Source organism: Cryptomeria japonica, chromosome 5, assembly GCF_030272615.1.
Source record: "Cryptomeria japonica chromosome 5, Sugi_1.0, whole genome shotgun sequence".
In the NCBI taxonomy this organism is placed as follows: domain Eukaryota; kingdom Viridiplantae; phylum Streptophyta; class Pinopsida; order Cupressales; family Cupressaceae; genus Cryptomeria; species Cryptomeria japonica.
The window spans coordinates 34,652,974-34,673,290 of NC_081409.1; the positions used below are offsets into that span (position 1 = coordinate 34,652,974).

General features: G+C 33.6%; 1 protein-coding gene across 1 annotated transcript in view; it reads left to right on the plus strand.

The window, feature by feature from the left end:
• The window catches only part of LOC131057444 (serine/threonine-protein phosphatase BSL3), a 74,202-nt gene extending 64,832 nt beyond the window's left edge, over positions 1-9,370 (plus strand). The window contains exons 11-21 of the mRNA XM_057991631.2: positions 2,259-2,460; positions 2,645-2,861; positions 3,187-3,357; positions 3,473-3,711; positions 5,908-5,992; positions 6,164-6,262; positions 6,356-6,555; positions 6,646-6,721; positions 7,632-7,767; positions 7,850-7,989; positions 8,404-9,370. Of these exons, the coding sequence (XP_057847614.1) occupies positions 2,259-2,460; positions 2,645-2,861; positions 3,187-3,357; positions 3,473-3,711; positions 5,908-5,992; positions 6,164-6,262; positions 6,356-6,555; positions 6,646-6,721; positions 7,632-7,767; positions 7,850-7,989; positions 8,404-8,487 (1,649 nt within the window). The 3' untranslated portion in view covers positions 8,488-9,370. The remainder of the gene's footprint in view (positions 1-2,258; positions 2,461-2,644; positions 2,862-3,186; positions 3,358-3,472; positions 3,712-5,907; positions 5,993-6,163; positions 6,263-6,355; positions 6,556-6,645; positions 6,722-7,631; positions 7,768-7,849; positions 7,990-8,403) is intronic.
• Positions 9,371-20,317: the final 10,947 nt, after the last annotated feature.

Genomic DNA, 20,317 nt, shown 5'->3' on the forward strand with positions numbered 1-20,317 from the left:
AGGTTGTGATTCCCTTCCTCACTTCCATGCTTCCAAGCATCTTCCCAAGTGAGAAGTCAGGTAAGGCTTATCTTATTTTGTGAATACTTTCAAGTGCGAATTTGGCTCCCTCTATGTGGATTGAAGTGCCAACCAGTATGTATGCGGGCCTGCATGCTTCCCTGCTGCTATATTCAGAACCTTAGTATTGTCATAAAAAAGATTCATTCTTTGTGGATCAATGGTTGCAAGGTGTACATCACTCACCTTATCATTTATTGTTTTACAAATAATTGGTGTCCCCAGCATAGAAATAATTGGTGTATCCCAGCTGTTGTTTTTCAGTAACTTCTCTATGAGAATTGAGTGTCTCAAAGCATAAAGTGATCTCCAACCCTTGTTTTTTGTTTTGAACACATCATAGGGGTGCCTTTACTCCCTTCAAAGAACTTTGTTTCTTCAATGTAAAAAATGGCTGTCATGCCTCTTTTACTTTACATTGATCTCCAGGCTAAGAAAACTAGAGTGGGATGCCTCTCTTCTGTTATGTTGATCATTATGGTCAATAGAAATAAAAAACAAAGTACACTAACATTTTGAGCTACTTGCTCACACTTTAGCTCTCCCAAGCTCTAGCCATGTTCTTATACTGCATTATAATTTTACCATCAAAGGAAGTGTCGGGATATATTTTATTAAAGTTATTCTAGAGAATTTATAAACTAAGTAGGATTGTTTATTATCGTATTTTCGAGGATTCATTCCCACACGATAGCTTATCATTTTAACTTCATCTCCCCACACGAGTGTTGTCACAACCAACAAACTATTCACTATTTAGATATTAACCATTAATTATTTACAAGTCAGTAACAATAGGTTAGAATTATTATTTAAACCTATATATATTATCTGACTATAAATACACCTAGCGCATTATAAGCTATACAATATGGGGTAATAATTCCTAACTTTTCAATTATCTTTGAGGAATTAGGAAGCTTTTCAATCGTCAAAGTTGACTTCATTATTGGTAACCTATGTAGTTGTTTTATTATGTGTTATATATATTTAGAGTTATCCTAATGGTGTGGTGACTATAGTTGGGTATTTTATCCTCAATCATTTGAATGCAATCAATTCTATTCAACAAATGGATAGGGGATACTATATAGTTGACAACACTTCTAACATCTTGTGGATACATGTCATAACGTGTGAGTTGGGCCAAGAATCCATCCCATTGCAAATGATATGTCACGGCAAGACAGTATACTATTTATAAGAAGCTTGGCTCCATATTTTTCCATTCTTTTCAGGTTTTCTTTTATTTTAAACAGTCAAGTTAGAGTCTTATTCAATACTTAAGATTAAGATGTGGAACAATGGCTAATTTAATTATTTTATACTATACAATGAATAGTCTTTGTTCATTTGGTTCAAACTTGTACTCTTTGTATTAGACTCTTTGGAAACTTTGTTAATATTTGCATATTGCTATGCACTCTTTAGTAGATTTTTTATGTTTTTAAAGTATTTTGAAATGGCATGAATGGAATCACTTCCATCTTTTTTCATTATAAAATTCTGGTGGGGTTTTTGCTTAGGTGTTAAGTACACGAAGCCTATATTTTTCTTTCTCAAATATATTCTGTTGGACATGATCATTTTCAAAAAGTGGTAGAGCATTGTTTTAGACATATATCTATCATTTGCACAGATATATTATTTCCTTTGAACTTTTCATCATTTATAATGATCGGAGGAATGAAAGATCTTCCAATCTTATGCACTAATCTTTACTATCTTCTAACCTCTCTCGGTAGGTGGTTCATGACATTGATGCTCATCTTTTGATTGATTATGTCAATATATTTGATTTTATATTATACCAAGTTTAGTTTTTAGGCCTTTTTCAGACATTTGCATTGTGGTTAGCAGTTTTCATGTGATCAGATTTGAGTAGAAAAAGGCGAAAAATATAGCTTGTTTTATGGTCTTTCTTTTAAGTAGGTTTGGGCCTTTTTTTGGATGGAAGTAGTAAATGGACCAAATGGACATTTGTCGTAAATGGGAGTCTTTATGTCTTCACAAATTTAAATCTAATATGAAGCAGTCAATTTTACTTCTTGCTTAAGTATCTGTTTGGACAACATTACTGGGCTTGTTATTTGGGTGACTTTAGCAAGGATTCACATATATTTTTCACTTTTTTGTATAGAGAGATGCTAAAATTATGTGGTACTTGTCGAACTAAAATATGATGATATTATCTGCAGGGGCCCTGCTAGATGATTTGCTTCTAGCAGATGATTTTGCAGCCTCAGAAACATCTAGTGTTTATCCTTCTTCAGGAACATCTAGATCTCCATCTCCAAATAATGTCTCTGATGGTACAATTATGATGGATAACCATTTTGCACCTCTCAATGGCCACATGTCCATGGAAATTTCAGAAAATGAAGTCGTCCAAAGGCAGAGGTTAGTTGCATCTGAACTTGCTTCTGCAATATTCTCGAGAAAAATGGAAGCTTGTAGATTCCTTAAATATTGTCTTAGGACAGAAATAGATGAGAAGATCTTCATTAAGTTTTAGTAGGATTATAAGATTATCTATATTTTTACTTTACACTGATTAGCAAATATTCTGCTGGGGGTTGACTAGGAGTGAAGAGTCTCTGGCCAAAGCCTCAGCTGCAGAAGCAGAAGCCATAAGCAGAGTGTTAGAAAAAGCAAGGCAGAGCAATGGAGAAGCTCCGGAATCTCCTGATCGAGATCAAGGGACAGATGCAATGCCAAATGGAGTTGAAACACCAGGAAGGCCTCGTGCAGTTTTGCCAAATGACCTTTCACTCTCCGCAGTTAAACTTCATCATAGAGCGGTATGAACATTTGTTATAAACAAAGACATCATGCTTGTTAAGAGTCACTTGGCAATTGTTTCTGTATGCTACAGAAGTGTTTTGGCTGTGTTATTTTCTGGCTTTGTATTATCTAATGATATCTGTATATGCTCCCTAAACTCTGCAGATTGATTGGACATTCAAGTCATTTAACAAAATTATCTAGATAGATAAATTAGAATGTCAATTTTAGTGGTTTGCTATTTCTGTCTACAAATCATATAGAAGGTGAGAAATACAAATGATAAGCTTGTTGCCTGTTATAATTATAGTATTTAACTCTGTTTTTGGTCTATATTTGCAGGTTTATGTACCTGCAGAAACTGGGGGAGCCTTAGGCGGTCTTGTAAGACAACTGTCTATTGATCAGTTTGAAAATGAAGGCAGGCGAGTGAGCGATGGGACTCCTGAAAGTACTGTTGCTGCAAGAAAGTTATTCGATAGGCAAATGTCTATTTACAGTATTCCCAAAAAGGTGGTTATGCATGCAGCTCTTGTATATTGCAATGGTTATTTGACCATATAGAATTACAATGGTCTATTTTTTTCTTTATTACCTGGAAGATAATGAAATAAATGTCTTTTTCCAGGTCTTAGCAGACTTGCTAAAGCCTCGTGGCTGGAAACCTCCAGTACGTCGTCAGTTTATACTAGATTGTGGGGAAATTGCAGAGCTCTGTGAGAGTGCAGAACGAATTTTTGCACGAGAACCAAGTGTTTTACAAATAAAAGCACCTGTGAAGATCTTTGGGGATTTACATGGCCAATTTGGAGATCTGATGCGTTTGTTTGATGAGTATGGTTCTCCATCAACGGCAGGAGATATAACGTAAGTTTATTTAATTCATGTAAGAAATCTGGTATCATTCAATTCAATCATATACTATGTTACCCTGAGTTTCCGGGACGGGGTTTCCGGGATTTTTTTTTTCCCGGAACAGGGAACGGCTGTATATATATATATATCTGAAATTTAATCATAGCAACATAATAACATTTATAAATTACTCTTGATTCTAATTCTAATTATCTAATATCATTGAAATTTGAATCAATGATCATTCATTGAATCATTATAGAATAAGATTAAGAACATAGGATAGCATCATGATCAAATGATTCAAATAAGAGTTCGAATTTCAATTTCATACATTATAGATATAATTTATTGAAACAATGAGAAGCATCACTATCAAATATCATATCATAGATTCATATATCAAAATATCTAAATAAGCAAAGACTGCAAGTTTCAACTTTCAACAAAATGAAACATTGAAAAGTTAAAGTAATAGATCAAGAGCTATAAGTATCATATCATATATCAACTATCAAGATAATGTATCAATGTATCATATAATGTGAGAAGTGAGAAGACTCAAAGTGACAAAGTCAGAAAGTCTCAGACTTAAAAGTCAAAATGAAAAAAAAAATCTGTTCCAGAGCTTAGAAAAGGCTATGTATGTAGGAGTTAATGGAACTCCTTGCGTGAGGCTTTTGAATCTATCAGGAGAGATTGGGTGTGCAAGTAAGTTTTATTCTCTTCCAGTACAATCTTTTTTCTTCTCATTTTTAATCAGATTCTTATCCTAATCAAATAGATCCCAAGTCTTCCCGAACTAATCCAACTGATCTTTTGAAGGTATTGTGTAATTGGTTTTCGTATTTTTACTGCTTAATGTCAATTTACTAATTAACAAAATTAACCAAAATCCAATCAATGTGATGCCTCTAAAGGTAAAAACTGTATAATTTTAAATTTATAATGCAAGTCAAGAAAACAAAACAAAAAGTTATTTCAGATTTTACTCTTGTTTCTGCAACATAGCAGCACTGATTGTACCCATTTTTGAGTAGACAGGCATATTTTCAATATATTTATGGATTTGAATGAATGGTATTCTTATCCTACATTGTGACTATGCTTGTGATATGTATCTTAAAGTCACAATTTTGAGAATTTTCATATCTGCAGATTCAGGTTGTGTGAAAATTACAGCTCCATTAAGGCGGCTTGAAAAAGCCAGGGATCAGCTGGATCAATGTTCAGCAATAAAAAATAATATTTTCTTTAAAAACAATTGTTTTTTAAGTGCCCTTACCGCCGAAAATGGCTAACTGTCCCCGGGACGGTTTGGGTGTCAGCGTCCCCTGCTGTCCCAGGGATGGTCAACAGTTCCCGGAAAAATAGTTGATCGTTTCTGAGTTTCCGAGACGGTTTCCGAAAATTTTCTGGGATCAGGGATGGCTTGGAAACATTTCCGGCCGTCCCCAAGTCCCTGAAATGGTTTCTGTTTCCGAAATGGGTGCCTCAAGGCCGGAAACTCGTTTCTGGGTAACACTGATATATATATATATATATATATATATATATATATATATATAAACAATCAAGACCCAACAACAATTTTTATATTGTTAGTTAATCTACAACTTATTTGAAGTATTCTGAACTGAAAAAAATTCAAAGATTTTGAATAGAAGATTTTATTAAATAATTTAGAATTAAAGGGCAAAACATATATTCTAAGTACTTTTATATTTTTATATAGAAAATCAATTTTTATAACTGAAAGCAATTCAAGTAAATGTAAAATTGTAAGAACTAAAAATGTAGTAGCTTTTTTATTTTTTAAATAATTTTGAAGTTTTTAAAAATATTGTACATATTATTTAAGTCACACATGCACACAGCACAAACACAGAGATACCAGTCGAATTTTGATAGACTGTTTGTTTTACAATTTCCAAAACAAATTAGATGTATTCACATACAAAGAAATTTATATTCATCATATTTTTACAGTAAATCTCTCTAAATACAGGTATATGGCCATCAAATTTAGGCCTTGCATGAAAATGTTTTTTTTCCTTCCTGATGGTGAATAAAGATACGAAAAATTATGGTCCTTTATATGAATATTGTGACTAGCATAAAATGCTATGAAACTATCATTTTTAGCTCTATGATATACATTAAATATGATTTGATAGTTTTTCTATTTTATTTTTTGGTTTGTTTCAGATACATTGATTATCTTTTCTTGGGGGATTATGTCGACCGAGGACAACATAGTCTAGAAACAATTGCACTTTTGCTTGCCCTCAAGGTATCCAATGAGCTGGAGCATAAGTTGGTACTTTGAGTTTATTTCAAGCTAGATATTTAGTTGTATATCCATTTCAATTTGTTTTTATCCTTGTATCAGCTTTTAGTGGCTATGAGTCTTCAGAAGATTGATGATAGTTATTTCTGGACATACTTATTCCTTCTTTTGCAGGTCGAGCATCCAAACACTGTGCATTTGATTCGTGGAAATCATGAAGCTGCTGACATTAACGCACTATTTGGTTTCCGGATTGAGTGCATAGAACGATTGGTATCTGGCCAAATTTTTTAAATAGCAATCTGAAGTTTTTTTAGAAAGTTTATAAAAAGGGTACTTATAAATCATTTTGAATATTGTGGGCAGGGTGAGAAAGAAGGAATATGGGTGTGGCAGCGCATTAATCAACTATTTAATTGGTTGCCCTTGGCAGCTGTAATAGAACAAAAAATCATCTGCATGCATGGTGGGATAGGCAGGTCAATTAACCATGTGGAGCAGATTGAAAAATTGCAACGCCCTATCACTATGGAAGCTGGATCTGTTGTTCTTATGGACCTACTATGGTAATAGATGGTTTTAATGAAATAATTATATGTTCTCACTTAAAAAAGATTTGAACTTATGAAGTCTAATATAATGATTCTGCCTTGTAGGTCTGATCCAACAGAAAATGATAGTGTAGAGGGTTTGCGGCCAAATGCTAGAGGTCCTGGTCTAGTGACCTTTGGGGTATGTTTCTGAAGTGAATTTTCAGTGTTACTTGTTGCCTACTTCAAAATAGAAAGTATACATTTATTGATTGATTGTTTAGTAGTAATAATTAATGACAAGATACCTGTGGTTTGCTCTAGCAAAGTCTGTCAACTGTATGGACTTGCCATGGAATACTTTAATCTTGTGAATTACTGATTTTGTTTTCTTTCCATCTGCAATTACCGTGTAGGAAATGTACATTGTAATACTATCTATCCTTCCGCCACCAAACCATGTATCCTTGGGTGGTCCTTGTAGCTGATGTCCATTACTTCATCAATTATTTTGAACTTCATGTAGATCGTCTTCATTACCCATCCTCATGTAAAAACCAATAAATGGCTCATTAGTAAATTACAAGTTTCAATACAGAGCTTGATTTATTGTATATCTTTGTGGAAATTTAAAAGGAAATGTAGATGAAACCTAAAAGAAGACATTGTGGTTAATATAAATTTCCTAAACGTTATCAAACTACAGAACGAAAGCAACTTTGTCCTGAATTGTGGATAAGGGAAAAAAATACTTTCTAACATAAGTACAATGGTGCTACCCAACAGTGACCCTCTTTAAATATAAAATCTTATGTGAGTTTCACAATTTTCCTCCCCCTGCAAGGAACCTGATGCCCTAGAACAAGTTTATAACAACTTGTGGTGATTTTTCTCAGGAAGAATTGAGGTAGAAGAGGCAAAAGTGTACTCTGCCAAGTAAAATACCTATTGCCTTGGAAATAAGCTGTGCTATACTTAATCATAATTTTTTAAGATGCAATTAGGATGATTCATCAATTAGTATCATTTGGACAGTGTTCAGAGTTCAGACTTTATGTATATGTTGTACAAGGATCTATTCACTAATTAAACTGTGGGTTTATATCCTGCAGCCTGATCGAGTAATGGATTTCTGCAAAAATAATGACTTGCAGCTTATCATACGAGCACATGAATGTGTCATGGATGGGTTTGAACGCTTTGCTCAAGGACACTTGATTACTCTTTTTTCAGCCACCAATTATTGTGGTATGTTTATTCCTTTTATGGTTATAAAATTAATTCAATTGGGTTGATGTTGAAAAACAATTCTATTCAATTTTTTCTATAGGAACTGCAAACAATGCGGGTGCAATCTTAGTTATAGGAAGGGACCTTGTGGTGATTCCCAAACTGATCCATCCTCTTCCTCCCGCCTTCACGTCAGCAGAAGGATCTCCTGAAGGTCATGCAGAAGATACATGGATGCAGGTATTTTATTTCACAGAACTCAAATACTTGAGTTTTGAACTGTTTTTGCAAGTTCTAATTAGGCTCAATTGCAACTGAAATATATATGTTTATGTCAACCCTATATGATGTAAAGGGTTGAAAAAAGAAAAAGTTGAGAATTTTTTTACACCTGGTTCTATTGTAGGATATCTGCTATTTTCTTGATAACTTTTTGCTAGAAGCTTTTTGAATCTTTTTAATGCTTATTTTTCCAATGTTCTAATTGCCCGTTTTGTGTGATGACAATTCAGTAAGCTGCTTAAATTGTTTAAATCTTGATGATGTAATGATTGCTTCTGCCTTTATTACTCATGCATAGTGGCTAGCGCTATTTAGAATCAAATATCTCTCAATTTCAACTTTGGTTAATACTTGTTTTTGTATATTGATCAGGAGCTTAATGTTCATAGACCGCCAACACCAACAAGAGGCCGTCCACAGGCTCAAAATGATCGAGGTTCTCTTGCATGGATCTGATTACCCAATTTCATTGCTATGTATTAGATTCCAGTCTGAGGCACTTGGTGGTGTGCTAAAGTTATACATTAGTCCTTGTAAACTAGATAGCATTTTTCACCGGAAAGAAGTAAGGCATTTGCTTTGGCTGTTGCTGCACACCTGCACAAATATTTTCTTCCTGCCAATTGTCTCTTCATGGGAAGGTGTATGAAAAACTGTTCAACACTGCTGCAGTCCTGTACCAATGCCTCTGTTTACGCCATTCATCAATGTCACTCACCTGTACATCCTCTTGTTCTTCTATTCTTTCTGCTTAGAAGATATTTGAAGAATTGCTTAATTTTATTCAATCAAGGTTTGTTATGTGGTCCATAGTGTATCGTGAACTGAATGCCACAAGAGAATTATCTTTATCTCTTGTGGTTTCCGGATTGGAGGATCCCACTGCAAGAAAATCATATTTTACCACCAATATGGTTTTATGACAAGTCTTGGAGGAGTGCAGAAGTTGTACTGCGTGCATAGTTTGAAGAACCAATGTACAAGCATCGGCGCGTAGCGACATATGCAGTTTCTCTCAGACTATAGAAAAATCTTTTTTGTAAATTTAGCAAAAGCAGTCAGCAAGAGGAATTCTTTAATGTATGTATGTAAAGTTAAATTTTGCTTATTAATAATTTTCAAGAGTAGACTATGCAAATTAAGGTTTTCAGTTTGACAGTATAATTTGGCCTTATGGTTGTTTCCCATGAAGCCATGTATCATATGTGTGAAGCTGGACCTAGCTTTAAATTTTTGTGTTGAGGGACACCATTTGGTATCAAGCTATTAATTAAAACTTTCCAGCAGCTGCAGCTATTTAAGCTGCCAATTAAGGAGGATTTGCTTTTATTAATTTTAATATGGTCTTATAATTTTTCTTCTTACATGGGTCCCCAGACCTTGAAATATTTCATGACCTTGGAATTTTTCATACAGGATCCCTCATTCAAAATTGATGGAGCCATATTGTGTTATAGGGGTTATCTTGTAGTTTGATGCTCAAGTATTTCACTGCTGCGAAAAAACTCATTCATATCATTAAGTTTAAAAAATCACTTGGGGCCATTTAATTACCTTAGAAAAGGACACAATGGAAGACTGATGAATAATAGCTATTCCTGGCATTGTAGTGAATTTCAGAATTTGGATTCTCACAATGGTGCAGGTGAGAGTTTTGTAAAATTTTTGCAGATCAATGGATTTTTCTCCTAGTCGTTATGGGAGATTTTTTAATTTTTAGTTTTTATAATTTTAATGTTGCCTTTTAAATGCTATAGTATTCAACTGTCAGTATGAATAGTGTAATTTGATGCAGTGTTTTTAATTTTCGCCAGTGGAAACATTCAGGCAGACATGTCAGATGTGATAAGTTACCAGGGAGGGTAGTTATTGCAGGCCTGATAAATTATGAAGTTCTTTGGTATTTATCTCCATACAAAGTATACTTTACTGTAGGAATTCACAGCCTGCACCGTGGCAGCCATCTTTGCAAATAAACGTAATACCAGAGATCCAAACAAATCGTTGAGCAAAACAATTTAGGAAAAGAAGAACAACAGCGATTTTATTTTCAAGTAATATCCTAAACCTAGTTATATAGACATTGCAATTTATGACAATAAATAGTGAAGACTAGAGACATTTTGTTTAAGATTAGTTAGAGATAGTAATTGTTTATCATGCTCAATTGAGAAACGAGGTTTTAATAGAAATCTCCTGAAAAAATGAAGAAATCGCCGTTTGTTTATACGTAAATATACAATTGGTATGCAACAGTGAGTGAAGATGATTGGACCTTCATATACTGTTGCCTGGCAACGATTGAATGTTTAAGCGGTAGTGCTGTTGACAATCTGTTCGTGTTGAATGAAACAATAGGGAATTTAATTTTATCGAAAAATGGACTTTAAACAATTAGCTCATTCTCGTGTTGAATTAATAAATAAAATTATTCTACTTTTCAAAATATAAATAGCATCAACGTCGTGGAGCAATTTAAAAGCCTAAATTATAATGTTATACTATTGCGTCATTAAAAAACTAGTAGGTATTAGAAGATGGAGGGCATAAACTAGAAGATGTTAAAATTCTATTTAAAATATAAAATTGGGTTAAGATAATTAATGCTACCTTTAAGCCTATTTTAGGGAGGATTCCTGCAAAGTATTTAAATAACTGGTAAATAGAGGATATGAAGTACAATCTTATTAATTTCATTTAAACATGATATAATGAAAAGACAATTGTCATTGCTTGATACTGATTGATAGAAGCTTGTACGAAGAAACAGTTAGTAGACTAGGAATAAGAAAGAGACAAAGCCTTGAAAACCATTAATGGGTTGCCATGTCTCTGTGCAACTGTAATGATGATTGATTCCAACAGCATTTCAATCATTGTATCATTCGTTCATTCAGAGGTTAAAGGCAAAGTGTACTTTTTAACTTTGTCTTCCCAGGCATCTGATTTTCAAGCAATATTTTGCTTTCAAATTGGCAAAATTTATTATTATTTTTTTGTAGGATTTAGACTCGCATATGTTATCTTTACAATGATCAATATCTATGAGTATTCGTTAATTTGAAGTATTTTTTCTTTCATTCATGTATTTGATAGTCCATGTTATCAAGTTATTGTACTCGGGGCCTTGGTTTTGTGCCCAAGCGGGCTGGGGGGGGAACTATTTTGAACTTTTATTAGTTAGATTTTTTTGGGCACTTATTTTGAACTTTTATTAGTTAGAATGTTTTTTGGTCCTTATTTTGAACTTTTATTAATTTAAATTTGTTGTAGGGTTGTATTTTTATTTTTAATTTTTAATATTATAGTTTCCTATAACGACAAATTGCAATCTATTTGGAACCACAACTAGTTAAGTTTAGTGAGCTTTGAGGTAAATAGATAATTTAAATGTGATTTGTAATTAATGTGCAGTACAATTTAAGAGTTCGTATAGGTGAGTGAAAGCTCACTTATGTGTTATAAGTGGATATGAAATTGCAAAATAAAAAGTGGTTGCAAAAAAAAATGATGACATTCTTAACAAAAAAAGAAGTTGACACTACAAATGAGAGATTAAAATCTTCTCTAGGAAAGAAAACATTATTGAAGTCATTTATAGATTCATCTTAAAAAATGGCCTTCTAACATATTTTCTTGGAGGCACCCTCTATCCATGAAGAAGATCCCTCTCCTTGCAATAGATGTCCATCAAATAAAGCATTTTGGAATGAAACACGAGACATTTTAGATAAAAAAAATTGCATGTTGCATTTATGCTACTAATTTGTTTTCAACTTGGTAAGAACATAATATTGATGGGAAATGGTGGCATCAATTGGTAATGCACCATTTGGTTATATAGGTATTGGGTATGAAAGGTGCATCCTACTTTATTGGCAAAATATATTTTTTTTAAAAGGCATCGTTGAAACCAATAAAGGATTCTTGGATTGAAACAAAAGTATCTTTTATTTTTGATGGATGGAATTTTTGCAAAAATTGACCTTTAATAAATGCTATTGTTGTGTTCCTTAAAGGGGCAACATTTTTTAAGATGGTTGATTGTGATACGCAAGTCAAAGATATATCGAGTCCATAAAAAAGGTGGATTTTGTTAAGTTTTTGTAAGTCATTACAGACAATGCAAATAAATGTAGAGCAATAGGTGCCTTGGTTGAGGAGAGGTAAGAGGACAATTTTTTGACATTGTGTACCATACACTCTTAGCTTGGCAATGCAACTAATTGGCTTTGGAATAGAGTAGGTGAAAGCTATATATATATATTGAGGGTGAGGAGATCCAAATGTTTGTGACCAACCCTCGTGTCACAAGACATCTTTAGGATTTTATCAAATTTGGAATTGTTGGAGATAAATTTAATTTAATTCAATTTTTAAATTAATTTTACCATACATTTTAATTTGTTATTAACTAGATTTTTAGACAACACTAGGTTGTTGAGACTTGATTTGAATCACATGATTATTTTGAGACAACTTGTGAAGGTCCAAGAGGTGTTAGGGGCCATGGTCATTAGCCACCAATGGAGTATATGAAAGTAGTCAAATTCAAAGAGGACCCAAAAGGTCTAGTCATTGGTACTAGATAATGATTAGTGGCATTGTGTGGACTATGTCTTGAGTTTCACTTAGTTTATCATGAGTATGATCGGGTAATCTCATACATATTGATATGTTTGGGAGAAATTTATGATGGTATTGATTCCATGATAAAATAATTTTCATAACAACATAGAATGAGAATAATCTTGAACATACATTTTTTTAGAAGTGTGAAAAAATTATTCATCAGTGCAAGAACAAGATGAACTCACCATTGCATCTCCTTGTATATGCATTATCCCCCGAATATTAGAGCATAGAGATATTTTCTTTGCTAGGGAGAACTTCAATATTGCTAATGAACACTGAAGTGGAGAAAAGAGATCAAAAAGATAATGCATAAATTAAAATATGAAATACAACAATACATTCAAAACAAAACAATCAACCTTTTTATACCTTCATTCTCCTCTAATGATTGAGCTTGAAGTGAAAGTGTGCACCCAAAGACCTCCACTTAATTTTCTCTTTGTGATTGGAAGGATGTGGATTGCTCTCTACTACACAACAATGATGGAGGTTTGGATGATGAGACAGATGGATTGGCTTATATGAGGCAATATTTGGGCATAATAAGGATGTAATGGATGGATTTGTTGCTCAAAATGATAGCATAACAATGTGCAAAAAGGTGGATGATTGAGAGGAGAGGAGACTTAAATTTATAGACTGGAGCGGCCCAAAATGGATGGCCAAGATTGAAAGAGAATGGAAGGTAGGATTGAAAGAAAGTGGGATAGGACTTTGAGAGCACAAGTGGGAGATCCAAGAGATTTTCCATAAAGGCAATTCTTTTCTCCACACTTCTCAAGTACATGGGGAAGAGTTCCTCAATTACCTTGGGAAGATAGGAAAGAAATATAAATTTCCTTGGGAGAGGACAAGTGGAATTTAAAATTCCCAAATAAGAAGATGTGTGGGAAAAATAAAGGAATAAGGAATTAAAATTCCTTGGGAAGAGGGGGCATGGGGAGATTCAAGGGATTTGACATTCCTTGAATGAACCAAAGTTGGTAGCATTTAAGGTTGTGATGCAGAGCATCAATACACAAACCGCAAATCATCAAGGGTGCTTTTGACCCAAACCGATTCAAGAACTTTAACCTGATCAATGAGACATCTAACAAGATTAACTTTCTCTTTTCATCTTCAAAAGACACAATCTGATCATTAGGCAATGGCAACATAAATAGAACCCTTCCATACTTCAAGACAATAATGCTACCTTCACATAACCTTGCTTGGTAACAACACTCAATTCCACTTCTATTTCTTCAATCCCTAACTATGATTATACCTTCAATCACCATTCTTGGCCTTTGACAACATATGAAAGATTGGACATATAATGTTCAAGATAAATGCACATACTGTCAATTGTCAATCAGGAATTAATCCTTCTAGGCGTTCAAACAACAACAACACACTTTCTTTCCAACATTGAATGATTGGTAAGACTACAAACAAGGATCATATGTTACCATTACACCTTTTTCACCATGACAAGAAGGTTTTTCCAACTCTATTTATAACACAAGGTCACTTATTAATCATATTTTCCTAATTATGACAGTCACAAATTCTTGTGACAAAACAGTGATCAAAAGGGGATCAAAACTCAAGACATGTATTAATTTTAAGACCAACCTTAAAAATAATTTTCAACCATTCTTGACTTATCACAAACCCTTGGCAATATATCGGGTCTTTGTCATATGATGTTTAATGCAAATCTTCTAGTTATTAATTGAAATAAAATCACAAACAATCGTTAATAACTTTTGAAATATTTATCATGAAGCCAATCTCTCTGGTCATAATGTATATTACCTAGGAACATAACTCTTCTCCAATTTATAGACAGATCCAATGGTTGAAACGAAAGTTACGAGGGTTTTACCAAAACGGGTAACCCTTGGTAGAGTTTTGACAGTTTTTGGAAAAATAAACATATCTTGCCAAATACTCCACAAAAATGCATAATAAAGGATTCATTTGAAATCTATTTCATTAATATATCATTCAAAAACATCTACATATCAAAATTACACCAAATGCGAGCCTCCATGGCTCTATGACAGTCACAGATTCCTTAAAAGCTTATGATAGTTTGAGGGTTTGATGGATAACCTTTGTCAAATCCCCTCCAAACTGTTTGATCCCCTTGATCTCGAAAAAACATGGGTTTATAAACTATTAAAAACCATTTCCAACTCCTCCTAACTTCTCTAACCACCTCATGGCCAATGGATTGCATTCTTACACTTTTTTTGCACTTTTTAGCAATGTTGCAACTTTGTAATTTTTTACAATTTTTGACAAATTACCACTACACTTGACCCTAGCCTTCATGGAAACCCCTAACATGTTATAATGGATTAATTTTTCCCAATTTCAAAATTTCAAACCTTTTTTTGGATGTTCTTCACACTTTGACCACAATTGACCCTATCAAGACCTATTAGGTGTCTTGGCACAAAATGGCTCATCAAGCCTTACAACATGAATTGTTTTGATATAAATGGTCTTTTGTGACCATACAATCATTAATGTTACATTACAAGTAAAGAAGAAAGTGGTTTGTCTTCATGATACATCTCCATGGCCAGGTGCCCCTGCACCAAGTTGGAGGGTGAGATGAGAAGACCATTTATGGCAAAGAGTTGATCCATCCTGTGCAATTTATTAGTAGGAGTGATTGTGGGATAATTAGAGATTAGAGTGCAAGTGGACAAGTTAGGAGGAGGGGACAAGAGGAGAGAGAATGAGTGGAGGAATATAAAATTGGAGGAAATGTTAATCATGATCATTCTATAATTAATTAGGCAAAGTGAAGGGGATTAGAGGGGTGATTTGTAGGAATCATGGGATTATTTAATTAGTTGGGATTAACTAACTAATTAGGGTCTAGAAGAAATATTGGGGATTGAAATGATTTTAGAAGAATAGGGAATATAATTTATTTTTGACAAATTAATTATAAAGGTCAAGGTGATAAAATTAATGAAAATATGATTTAATTAATTTTAAGAGGAAGGGAGATTAACACAATTAAAGTAATTAATAATGCGGAAATGTTAAATTAATTAATATTAATTTAATTAATTTTAGGCGCCTACAAATACAGGTTGGCATTCCAAAGAATCTTCTTAGATCCAAAAGTGGTGGATAGTGTTAGGAAAGAGTTTCACAAGTTCATCTGAGGATGAGATCATAGTTTTTATACTCTTCAAGATCAAAAGGAAGATGCTTATAAATATCGGTACCTCCACAACAAGATTATTTATTCCTTTAGCCTCTTACAATCAAGGTTCTATAACAAACAAGCATTTTTCTTACCAATTGCATACTAGTGTTTACCATTATTTTGTATTTTTAATTTTTAAGTTGTATTGTTTTTCTCTCCAATTTTCATAGGTTTCAAGTTTTTCTTTAACTGAATGGAATTGGAGAACATGTTGCTTTATCCACTCAATGAAGTGTAGTTGGTTGGCTGCAAAAAGTAAAAGACTTGGTCTATATCTATTCCAACTTGTCTCTTATCACATAAGGAAATTGACTATAAGGAAGGGGTAATGAAGAATCAAGATATATCTTATGAGTATACCAATTTAAATGCATCTATTATAGAGTTTGCTAGAGTCAATGCAGATGATGATGAGACTTTTACACATGATGTACTTAAGGGGAGTACTACTCCATTTACTTGTGGTTCAAATAATGTTCAACCAAGAGATGACTTCAATCTAGATGCTTTTGACAAAGATTAAATATTAAGTTAGAATTTTTTATTGTAAATCAAAGTGAAACTAATAAAATATTAATTTAAACAAAGTGTATGTGAATATGAAAATGTTTTTCTTATCCAAGATTACCCATAATATGAAATTGGGAAGATCACAAGTGATAGAATTCATGTGGAGAAACCCTTTCAAGAAAAGACTCCACACCCTTAAAGATCCAAAGCTTATATTAAACTTCAAGTGAGTTTACAACAATGCTTCTCCCTTAGAATTCTAGTAGCACTTTGATATTTCATCAACCTACATAACAACATATCTTCTACTAACACAAGACCCTAATCTATAAGAGAGCTAGTAATATAATTGTGGTATCTCAAAATAAGGGTCAAATCTACCTGCAAAAATCATTCGCCCCACCTACTAGAAATCTTGTAAGTTTAGTAAAATAAATTTAATGATCACGTTGTCTTCACATGGGCATCCAACCCACAACCAAAAAAATTGGTCAATATTGAGTGCTTTACTACTCATTGATAGTTTTGACAAATGACGTGCACAACATGCAAATCTTAGCATTCCACCCAAGGTAACATATAAAGTACATACGTCAACATGCACAAATATGCAAATTCAAGTGGTCCCCACCTCCAAAAAAGATGCTTATAACAAATATTCCACCAATATGTTTTGTAATTGTCATCGATGATTAGATCCACATCTATTAATGTGATTATATTTTTTCATGATAAATAAATATTAAATATTTATCTCTTATGACCATAGGCATCTAAATACACATGCCAAAGGTCATGGAGACATATGAGACTGACTTAGGATTTCAAGGTTAATGTCACCTCATCTTAACTTTCTCCCACTTAACATTATATATTGAAATTGCATCCATAAGGAAACATACAATTATAATTAAGTATGGTGATCAAGGCCCATGGCCTTCCTACACCAAGAGAACTATTCATGGTCACTACTTTGTGAAAAAATCTATAACATTATCCAAAGTGTTAACTTTCTCTAACAGTACCTTAATATTATAAATCATTTCTTGCCAAAAGTGGCAGTAAACATGAATATGCATAGTACAAGGATTATACATATTATTTTGCCCAAACATATGACATTCTAATTGTCAAATCTAATCTTCACAATCTTGTAATCAAAACCAATACTTGGACCAAGTCTTTGTAACCATATGTGGTGCAGTTAATAATGGAGGGTCGGGAATGGGCAGTCCAACCTTGCAGACTTAAACATTGTGGAACACATTCATAGCATAAGATAGAGGCAACATAGAAACAAGAATGTGCACACAAAAACACATGAGACAAGGATTATCTTGGGAAAAACCTAGCCTCAAGAGATTTATCCCCATTGTATCAGATCTCAAAACTCATTACATATACCACTAGGGATTCTAACGTGCTAGGCAGCAACCCATGATTACAATAATCTAATACACAAACACCAACGCACAACACCTTCAGAAACATATCTGATTCCTCCCAAACTTGTTGCTGCCCCTGAATGTATTAAACACTTATCTATCCTCATTCTTTGGACCTCCTCTGTCTTCTTCCTATCTTGCAAAAATCACAAATCTTTCTTCCCCCTCAGATTCTATCATTATAGTTTCTCTATCCTTGCTTCTTTGGTTCCGACATGCTTACAAATTGATCTATCCCCTTCTACAATTGAATTCCCATGCTAATACAACTTCTAGATCGTATCGATAATCTTCCTCCACTTCAATCCATCAAACCATCCATTATTTACCTATATGTAGTATGTCTTGGTTTCACTCTTCCACTCCTAGTCCCAACACTCCTTTTCTAGATGACTTCGCAATCCACATATGCTACAAGATATAGATCCCAATACTTTTATCTCTTATGCTCACTTTTGTCACAATGAGAACATCAAAAACACTTCTCGCCTTGGATTGGTTAGTTTGCATTTCCTTGATCATTTTTATCAAAAACATATCCAAGTCCTTCATACCTTAATCTCATGATTGGTTCCATTAGATCTCTTATTCCTTGACCCTACTTTCCCAATCCTTTTCCTTCATTTTATCATCCTAAAACCAACACTCTTTTCAAACAAATGTCTTATTCTCATTCGGATTCTCCTCCAGATTACCAGACACATCATCTATAATTTTACATTTTTCAACTACATGACACTTACTGGATTCATCCTCCAGTGAATAATTCAAGTGATTAGTATCAAAAGAGATATCTCACTTTGTCAACTTTGATCTTAGGCAGTCATTTTTATTCTACAATTGGAGATTTTGTTCTTTCATCTATGATATTTCCTTCTTTTGTCAATTATTTTCCTCCTATATCCGTTCTAGCATTTCCTCCCTCTTCATTTTTCCTTTGGACCTTCACAAGAAATTCTAAGTTTTCCTCTAGTACTTCAAAACCATTTTTGACATTTTCAAATAGCTCCAACTCTTATTCTAACTCCTCATTTTTTCTTTTAAGATTCCTCAGTTCTTTTTTCGAACATCCTTTTTACATATTAAATATTCATTGTGCTTCTTTAATTTATTCACAATCATACCCATTGAAACAAATCATAACACTTCCGAAATTGAGATGAATTACCAAGCCCATTCTAGATCTTCTAGAACACCCTTATTCTAAATGGATTCAATAACCATCTCCGATACCATTTGATGTAGTCAAGGATGGAGGGTCCAAAATAGATAGTCCAACCTTCCAACGTTAACTTTTCATAACACATCCATACCATAAAATAGAGGCAACATACAAAGAATGATCTACACACAGACACATGAAACAAGAATTATCTTTTGAAATCCCTCAAAGGGAAAAGCCCAATCTCAAAAGATTCATCCCCATTATATCAGATCTCAAAAATCATTACATTTTTCACTAGGGCTTCTAACATGCTAGGCCACATCCCAAGATTATAATAATCTCGTACACAAACACCAAAGAACAACATCACCTCCAGAAACATATCTAGCTCTTTTGAAACCTGTCAGTACCTCTGAATCTATTAAACACTTCTCTAACTTCCTACTCTGGACCTCCTCTACCTTCTTCCTCTCTTGCAACGATCACAAATCTTTCTTATATATACCGTTTGTATTCCCTAAGTTAATCCACATTAGCTAATAGTCAGCTCTAAACATTAGACCTTACGTAAGATGTACTCAACCACCCCTCATTCCTAAATCACCTCTAGACCTAAAATAACATTGCATGGTTTTTAGGATAGTCTCTACTAATCCCAATTTTTCTTCATACATTTCCTCTTGTTGGCACACAATTCCCTTTGCTAGCACAACTCTCCAACTTTTCTTATAATCATCCAAAAAATATAGGCTCTACTCTGTCACCTCCAGAATTATTTCTATTAGCTCAAACCTTTGGAAACTTGAAACTAACATTCCTCATAGCTAGATCTACCTTCCCTCCAAATTTCAAGGCCAAACAATAAAAAATAGTAGAATGCAGTACTCTGCAATGCCCCTCTCTACAATTTGACACTTTGTGACAATCGGTAATTCAAATCTTCTAGATGCTCCTACATTATATTGCATCCTTAGAAACATGTATAGAAACAATATACTCTGCTTCTATGGCGGAAAAAAAAACATAGGTGGCCTTTTACTCATACAACTCATTGCACCTCCAAATAGAGATAAAATATAGTAACTAGTGGACTTTCAATTATCCAAGTCCCCTATCCAATATGCATCAACAAAACCCTATATGTCCAATTGTGTAATCATATAATCAATACTATAATAAACCAAATAATAATAAAAAGTCCCTTACAAATATCTAAACATTCTTTTAACAAAAACCGTCTATTATGGTTAGACATAAACCTACTCAAAACTGTCACTACATGGGCAATATATGGTCTAGTGCAAATCATTGCAT